Source organism: Myxocyprinus asiaticus, chromosome 9, assembly GCF_019703515.2.
Source record: "Myxocyprinus asiaticus isolate MX2 ecotype Aquarium Trade chromosome 9, UBuf_Myxa_2, whole genome shotgun sequence".
In the NCBI taxonomy this organism is placed as follows: Eukaryota; Metazoa; Chordata; class Actinopteri; order Cypriniformes; family Catostomidae; genus Myxocyprinus; species Myxocyprinus asiaticus.
The window spans coordinates 3,885,337-3,894,580 of NC_059352.1; the positions used below are offsets into that span (position 1 = coordinate 3,885,337).

Sequence of the window (9,244 nt, forward strand, 5' to 3'; positions counted from 1 at the left end):
ATTCGGTTTGGGAACGTAAGTTTAAACGGGGGCGGGCTTTGATTTAAAACATTCTTTCAGTAATCAGTAAGTGTTGAAGACTGCATTAAACACAACCGGTAATATGCATATCACTTCAAATAATGGTGTTTAAAATATATATTTAAACATTGTTTGTTAACATATTATTATTTCAATGAATTGTAAGTGATTTGACTTGATTCATTTGTTTATGTACGTTTAAAAGATACGATTGTTAGCGCATTCGCTAACTCAGTTCGTCGGCTGACTAGTTTTGATATGTTGTCGTAGATTAAATGTCATCTGTAGATGGCATAGATGTGCATTCCTGGCCATCTAATCTCTTTAACTATCTAGTTTTGTCCAGGTTAGCAATGTATGCTTTTAAATAGGCCTGTTATCATTTGCACTGCATCCAAATGTTTTGATTGACACATCAGTTACCCTCACTTTATAGCACGAAATCTGTCTATTTCTGTCTGGTTAGTTCTGTAAATCATTAATCAATAAAACGAGTCGCTCGAGTCTCGGGATTTTAACTGACTAGTTAGCTTAACCAGATGGACATGGAGCATGGTTCGTTAATATAAAAAGAATACAATGCAGTGTTTTATCTTGATGTAAATCAAGTGTGTTTGCATATTTTTAAACATCCTTTATTTCTGCATCTGTCAAAGTACCACAGATCTGACACGATGGCCTCCCAGAATATGGATCCTGCAGCATCCTCTTCAGCAGCAATGCTCAAAGGAAGCGAGACAAGCGGAAGTATGCCCAAAGGATCCGTTTCAAAAAGGTCTGATCCTCCAAATATTCCCTTCAAATGCACTTTAAGCATTTATACGCATACATCTGCCCCATTCTCAGTAAGGAATGTGTATAGGATTTATATTGGAATCATAAATGCAACCAGTCCAATTGGGATCAAATAAGATCCTAATGGATACAAAATAAAATCAGTTTTTTATTGGCTATTGTGTTGGCCTGAATCAGGACTTTCTGTTGCATTGGAATAAAATCTAATAGTGAAAGGTGTTCTGTCTGAATGGAACACCTAAGGAGTAGAAATTGACATTTCGCCGATACCGATAACTACGGTAGTTCAAAAGGCCAGTAACCGATAGTTTTTTTTTTTTTAATTGATTTATAGAATGATAGATTTTGTAGCCTTTCCTTACTATGAAGGGCACAGATATTGAGGCTCCAAAATGGATAAACGCCACAAAGCAGTTTGTGCAACCAGAATCCCAGTAACAACTAGAAAAATAAAGATTTGCGGTATAACGCAGGACTTTTAACTATAACCAAGACCGAAATACAATGAGTACTCTTATTTTGAAATGAGAGACTTGCCTACGTTACAATGTTCTATATGTAAGTACTTCCCAAATGAAGCTTTTTTTAGCTTGCATATTCACCAGGTGAAGAGGTTTTTTATTTTTTTAATATATATATATTATTTATATAAACACACATATTGTATATTTCACCAGTTGAGGGCTATTGATGAGCAATGCAATGCAAAAAAACTATCGACAACAATCAGCGTAGATTTTTGCCGATAACCAATAGTTCCAAAAAGCAACTATATGCACCGATTAATCTGTAAAACCAATATATCGGTCTACCTCTAATAAGGAGATGTTAGGGACTGTCAGACTCAGTCACCATTCAGGTTCATTGTATGGAACACACACACAAAAAAAATACACCGTACCTCTGTAGGTTTAGAACAAGACCGATATATCGGTTTTACCGATCAATCAATGCAGATAGTTGTTATCTGCAAAAAATCTATGCCGATAGTTGCCGATAGGTTTTTAAAAAGTTTTTTTAATTTTTTCTATTCCTCCCTGTTCCTCTGTGGCCTGCACTTAAAGTGATAGTTCCCCCAAAAATGAAAAGTCTCATCATTTACTCACCCTCCTGCCATCCCAGATGTTTGACATTTTGTGAAGAGTTTTAGTAGAATATCTCTGCTCTGTTGGTCCTTACAATGCAAGTGAATGGTGACCAGAACTTTGAAGCTTCAAAAATCACAAAGTAATCCATAGGACTCTAGTGGATTAAACCTTAAGCTTGAATGTGCTCGCCAGCAGGCACACAAGCAAAATAATTGTCAAAATATTAATAACTACAATCTTGACCATGACCAACACAAAATGGGTATCGTTTTAAAGCTTAGAAACTCTACTTTCCAATGCATGTAGTCATTATGACCAAAACTGAATTAGTGCTTTGAATTTGCAGACGAATTAGACGTGTTCCGCTTTGATAATTTATGAAAAATATTTCACTGTACATGCTATTGCAATCAGTAAAAACATCAAACTCATCAAATAGCCATGTGTCATATGTTGTTGGAAAGCTAGTATACTCTCAAAGAGTAGAATACAACCAGTCTATTTGTTTTACTCGCAGACAAAAATATAGCGAGTAATAGCAAAGTATGTCTTTGAAATTTATGTTGGTGTTACTTATATATGCTTATAATAATATGCCCTGTTTTCACTTATAATTTCACGAAAAATAAACCGAACATAAAATAGGATGCATAGATCATTAAATAATCCAAATGAAGCACAATGTTACAAATGGCCACCAGGAGATGGCGTCAAGTAAATGAGACAGACTCGCTATGATAAAAAGTATACCGATATAGCTGATGGCAACACAAATTACTGCTAAAATGTCACAAGTGTAGACAACATTTTCCATTTAACTCTAGCACATAAACTCTATGTCGATACTTCAGATGTTGCAAAATAATAAATGGTTTGGAAACCAAAAATTGGCATTAACGCAAAAATAGTGTCACATGACAGAATTTACCCCAATCTTTAGCTTGTGTTATAATCATGACGACAAGGTATACATCCTTGAAAGCCAGTTTATTGTACGTGAAGCATTACTCCAGCTGTTATGGATTGGTCTTAATGGCATACCTGCACAGATCCGATGCTGCAAACACATCCGCGACATGACACTTCCAGGAGTGCCAACACACACATATATCTCGTATCATGCACCTGTCATCGATAAGTACAAGGAGAACAAATGAATGGTCTCTATGCGATTAATTTAATCGCGGTAGCCATCCGTTTATTTATTAAACTTTTCCACAACGTTCAAAATAAAAGACGGCAGTCATGGAATTAGCCCACAAAACAAAAAACATATGTTTTAAATTAAAAATAAATGCACTAGTAAATAAATATTAGGAGAAAAGCTTCAGTGTGCTTGTTTGGAACACTAACAGGCCAATTCTATAAAAATGTTTGGCTTACTTTTGAAAAAATGCAGGCAAAATTCCCTGTATTAAATTAAATTACCAAACATATAAAAGTATTAAAAAAAAATAACAATTACCAAATGAGAAAATTATATTGTTAGGCCTATATAATTGCCTTTTACTTATTCAATTAACTTGAATAAATCAGAACTATTTGTCCAATGCTGAGTTCACTTTCAGAAAATGAGCTTTTGAACATTTTAAAACTTTTAAATGTTTTAAATCTAACCCTCTTTACCTCGGATCGCATTTGCTGAGCTTCTTCACAAAATGTAAATTGCATTATGACACTAAAATACATTTTAGATGACAATCAAGTTCATTTGGTCATTAAGTTGCGGGACATAATGAAGTGATGGCGTTGTTTTAGATGTTTGTTCAAAATAGCCTATTGAATGTATCATATGTAAACCCTGATATTACACCGCAGCTATTAAAGAAAAATGTATGTGCACACAGCATATACACATCAATGTATGGTCCTTGTACTAAGACCGAAAGTTTCCCCCATTACTTGGTGCAGGTTACCAAAACTTCGGGGGGGAAATTAGGGACATATGGGAGGCGAAAGGTACACAATTAGCGATATACACCCATTTCTGTATGGAAACAGCTTAAGGGCGGATTTCTTTTGCGATAAACCAAAACTTATGCGACCTTTTTTTTTTTTTTTTTTTTTTTTAAGCATGACATCTCACTTACCATTTTTATCAATAAAAGGCCATTTGAATGGAAACGGTCAGAAGACGGCAAATTTCGCAAACATTTTTGTTACGCATTTTCATTTTGCCAGTAACAAAACAGCGCGAAAAGTGGATGGAAAGTAGGTAACTTACGCAGACTCTGAGTCTAAATGCACTTATTCTGTGAAATATCATTACTAAAATCATGTCTGCATGCTATGCAAACCTTTAGTCATTGTTGTGTTTGCATGTGTAATCAATTCTTATGTACAATTATTATGTTTTAGCTGTTTGGAGAGGCTTTTGGGCACGTGGAGACGTTTTTGTACACTAGAATAAATTATTTTTGTAATACTATAACTTTTGATTGCTTTGTCGTATCAACACAAGTTTTCTCAGTTACAGTTGATATGATTGGGAACAAAACAAAAGCCACTTTATTTATGCCCAGACATATATAATGTCAAATCAGAAAAGTAAGTAAATATAGATATAAAAGTATTATAGAAAAAATAAGAAAAAAAAAAAAAAGCACATTTTTGGCTCAATTTCTTTTGATTTTTTTTTTTTCAGCAGTTTCTTGGGCTGAGAGTCTCAGAATGTATCATAATCTATATCATTACAAAATGTGAAAAGTTTTCTTTACAATGATACCAAACACTAGGTGTAGGTAAGAAACAGATCAATATTTATGTCTTTTTTTTTTTTTTTTTACTATAAATCTCCACTTTCACTTTAAAATGTGAAAGAATGAGAATGTGGAGATTTATAGTTAAAGAGGACTTAAATATTGATCTGTTTCTTACCCACACTTGTCATATTGCTTCTTTTCCAACACAATAGTTATCAGTATCGCCAGAATCCACTATCAGTCGACTTCTATTCCAAAGTTGTTTGGAACAACATGAATCGTTTCTGAACTATCCCTTTAAATGGAATCCTAAAAGATTCCACTTTTATTCTACATGAACAAAACAATGCAAGGTAAAAAAAAAAAAAAAAGGAAAAACCCAGAGTACATTAATACAGGCATGACAAGCAAAGAAATTCAAGATTGGAAGCTAAATAATTAAAATATATTAAGACAAGCCTTTTGAGTTTCAGATATCAAGGATTATATATCATGATGATATTAATCACCATTAATAAATTGTATCATGCATTTTTTTTATTTTTTTCCCAGGACATTTCTGTTTACTTTTGAGTGATAAACAAATTTGGATCCTTTTTAGAATTGGTTCTAGTTTCTCTGTTTCAGGACTTTGAATAGTTAATCTGGGAATTTTAAACAGTTATGGGAAATATTTGTTTCTTTCCAATAGTTTTGATTTCACTGTTTCTTTTGACTATACATTCATTTTCCATGCATCTCTTTTCCTCCATAGGCTTCAACAAGAGCTGATGACGCTAATGGTAAGCTCTTTATATACGGATGGAACTGTGATGTTTTGACTTTAGTCTTGATCTTTAGCGCAACATTGTTGACTCAAATGCTTTGTTACAATGCAGATGTCAGGAGACAAGGGGATTTCAGCATTTCCAGAGTCTGACAATCTTTTCAAATGGATTGGTACAATAGATGGCGCTAAGGCAACGGTAAGAGTTGCAGCAACAGTTGTTTTTGATATCAGGATAGGTGATCCTTATATGCAAATGGTAAATCCTGCTCAAATCTACCTTTTCCACACCTCTTTTTTTTTTTTTTTTTTTTTTTTTTAGGTTTATGAAGGTTTGAGGTACAAACTTTCTTTGGAGTTTCCTAGCGGGTACCCCTACAACGCCCCCCGGGTGAAATTCATCACTCCTTGTTTCCACCCAAATGTTGATGAGAATGGTTTCATCTGCTTAGACATTTTGAAGGACAAATGGTCCGCTCTGTATGACGTCCGCTCCATACTACTGTCTATTCAGAGTTTATTAGGAGGTAAGCTGTGGTTGTGACTTTTCAAAGGTGAACTACATTCTCTTAGTATGTAAAACAAGATGTCTGTTTTTTGATCCGTGATCTGATGGTGTAAATTTTGTTTCTTTGTCTGGAATGGTGGTTATCATGATTCCTTGTTTTAGAACCCAACAATGATAGTCCACTGAACACTGCAGCTGCTGAACTATGGGATGACCAGCAAGGTTTGTAGTCTTGCCATTTCTTGAAAATGCACCATTTTGTTACTTAATTTTCTTATTGATTCCTTGTTTGGTCTCAGAGTTGTGCGAAAAACTAATGCATTTTAAATTTGCTTTCTTTCCAGCCTTCAAAGCCCATTTGCGTGCAACCTATAAGAATTAACCATAAAGATTAAACTTCTTCTGCCTGTTGTTTTATGTCTTTTCTTGTTCATAATGTAAATTTGATAATGGGTCTGTGTATGTACATTATTTCTGTGTTATACTAAACTTGCCTGAATAAAATGCTGATTAAAAATTAGGCTTGTTTAATTATTGTATCAAATATTTCCTTGTTTTAAATGTTCTTTTGTATATTTACAGTCTAATGGGTTTGTGGTGTAGGTAGTTATTGCACAGGTCAGAATATATCAGTAAAAAAAAGTCTGCACTAAGGATTTTATTGTTAATAGAATCTACACTGTGGTCAAAGTTTGAGACCATAATATGGGATCCAAATATGACTTAAACCTGGAAATAAAGTTTTAGGATATTTAAGAATTTACGCACCAAAACATTTTGACAAGATATTTAAGATTCTGTGCTATTTCTAGGTCTCCAATCAAATAAATGAATTTGTGACATGGCCCATGTTGAAAAAATTGAAGCAAAAGAAGGATATACCAATTAATGAATTAATGTGCATTTTCCAATTCAACTTTTTTACTCAATTGTTATGCTAATAATGTAATATGTACTGAAAACCTTTCTATTAAATTGGAATAAAAATGGAAGCATTTCCAGTAAAATGCTTATTGGACCCCAGTAAAGTAGTTATTGCAGAATTCAGGTAAAGTATCTCCATTTCAAAGCTTCCATGTTCTTCAGTTCCAGATCCTAGCTGAGCAGACACAGTAGACAGCCTACTTTGCAGTTTTGGTGATGGCAACAGCCTGTTGTAGTATTTTGAGACACCACCTCTACTTCCATCATCTCCTCTAGTGTCTCATCATCTTCATGCCCACCATCTTGGGTAGAACAGCCTTCCACCCATGCTTGTTGCGTGGGTTCCACTGACCACAGTGGCACATTAACTCTCTGTAGCATTTCTTCAAGTAGAATATCAATCTCTTCCACATGGGTCTTCAGATCTGGGCTTGCCGTCATCTCTACCAAAAACCATGGGGTCTGCACCATGGCTGCCCGAGCCGCTACTTCAGATGTTCCACCTGCACAACCTGTGTTGATGAGGGCTTGCCTGTCTTTGCGCTGTGTGAGGGGGAACATATTTTGCAAGGTGGTGACCTTCCTTAGGTCTTGCTGAAAGTTTTCCAAGCTTGAAAGGAAGAGTACCCAAAGCCGCTCAACCTGTTCTTTGTCCTCTTGTCCTTGTTCCATTTCTATCAGCAGCGCAAGCAGTCTCCGGTGAAGCCCTTAAACATAAGTATATCAAGTAAACTCTCTCTTTACAGTTTCAGTGGATCATAATGAATATGACCTGCCTCTAGTTTTTGCAGTCTAGGAAAATATTTAAAGATTGAGCGTGTAATTTCTGCACCAACAAATGCAATTTCAAAAAGGACTTTTCAAAAGTTTACTGAACCCCTGTTTTCCTTTGTCAAATGGATAGTCCTGCCCCAATATTATACCACTGAGGTTGATTGATCTAGTGCTCAGCTTTGCTGCAATCTGTGACTGGCTAATGTAAATTCAGTGGCCTGATACTGTCTGCCATTTTGCTTTTATTTTTCCAGTCTTACCTGTGCATATTCTATGAGCTAGTGTCCTGGTTTCCTCTAGCTCTTCTCTAAGGCAGCTCCCGTCTGTGTTGGTCCCCAAGGACATTGCCATTTGTTGGAAGCAGGACGTCACTTTGCTCAGGGCGACCTGTGCCTGCTCACATTCATTCACTTGTCTTTTTCTGGTTTGGATCTCCACCACGGATTGACGCCAGCGATTCATCACCACTTGTGTGTGATTGACCTCAACCTAATAGAAGATTTAACAATTGTTTGTTTCCAAATGTCAGAATAGTTTAATCATGTACTGCATAACATATGGAAACATCCACAGGGGAGTTTATAGCATGTAGTCTATTAGACAACATTACCTTACAATACTGGCAATAGAAACAAGATACAGAGCTGTGCATGAGACCTCAACACTTGGTTCACGAAATATGATAAAGGTAATAATCTACGGAGATCACGAACGGTTATTTTGTGTAACAAATTAACTTCAGACTTCACAAAACAAGTTACCAAACGTGACAATAAAATCAACAAAAAAACGGTGTAAATAAACTTGAAAAACGTGAAACCATTCGCTGCTCTCATTTAAGACTTGGCAGTAAACAGTCACTATAATGATTGGCTCTCTGCTCTTAATTGACATCTCTTCTCACAGTTACTGGGCGGGCAAAGAAAAAATGTAGAATTTACTTAATCATTTTAAGTTCAAGCTTTAACTTATTCAATGTAAAAAAAAAAAAAAAGTACATGCAAAAGAACAGAATGAACAGTTAATTAGCAGAAATTCTGTACCATTCATTTACCATTTGTATTAAAACCACTCTGAAACAACTATCGCTAGTCTTATATTACTATAATATGGAAAGTTCAGCTTTGTAACATTGTCACTTGTTATTGGTTGGTTTACCTTTCCTTGATTTGTAACTGTTGCCACAACTCTATTAAATTACTTTTAAGATTAACTATGAAACTGCAGACAAAATAATACCCAAAGAAAAAAAGTAATGTATTTGTATCATAAATGTTTGACTGAAGAAAAAGCCACTTACTGATAACTGATATCCTCAAAGGTACCCGCAAGATTTTATTCCCACCCTTAAACTCACAAGCTGTTTTGACAGTCCTGTTTCGTACATCAGTTTGAGACACTTTGTTCCAACCACCTTGCATTTGTATGCTCACCTCTCGCTCTTTATTCCAAAGCTTTGATAGAAGCAGGTCTTTAGGGAGACTTGTTCAAATTAGGCCCAAATCTTGCAGTCCATGTTACTAGAATCCTTTGTTTTGTACAACCTCAAATAGATCAAGAGTCCTGCTGTTTTCAGAACAAACTCATAACTCACAATGCTTTACATAAAGACATCCGTATTTAATTACTTTATATGAGTGGTTGTCTGTATATATATGTGCTTGTG

General features: G+C 35.2%; 2 protein-coding genes across 3 annotated transcripts; one reads left to right on the plus strand and one right to left on the minus strand.

Annotated features, from left to right (window-relative positions):
• LOC127446162 (ubiquitin-conjugating enzyme E2 C-like) lies at nucleotides 1–6,386 on the plus strand. Of its 2 annotated transcripts, none has more exons than XM_051706861.1 (7): nucleotides 1–98; nucleotides 678–796; nucleotides 5,361–5,388; nucleotides 5,485–5,571; nucleotides 5,695–5,899; nucleotides 6,043–6,102; nucleotides 6,225–6,386. In XM_051706861.1, exons 2-7 carry the CDS (start codon nucleotides 696–698, stop codon nucleotides 6,260–6,262), a joined length of 519 nt encoding a protein of 172 aa, XP_051562821.1. In that variant the 5' UTR covers nucleotides 1–98; nucleotides 678–695; the 3' UTR covers nucleotides 6,263–6,386. The 2 variants fall into 2 exon arrangements, with proteins under 2 accessions (XP_051562821.1, XP_051562822.1); XM_051706862.1 differs by having other exon boundaries at nucleotides 47–66.
• A 589-nt stretch (nucleotides 6,387–6,975) lies between these two features.
• On the minus strand, nucleotides 6,976–8,040 carry zgc:109913 (regulator of G-protein signaling 9-binding protein). Its single transcript, XM_051707530.1, has 2 exons — nucleotides 7,839–8,040; nucleotides 6,976–7,511 (listed from the first exon to the last, which is right to left on the minus strand). Exons 1-2 carry the CDS (start codon nucleotides 8,038–8,040, stop codon nucleotides 6,976–6,978), a joined length of 738 nt encoding a protein of 245 aa, XP_051563490.1.
• Between the last annotated feature and the right edge of the window lie 1,204 nt (nucleotides 8,041–9,244).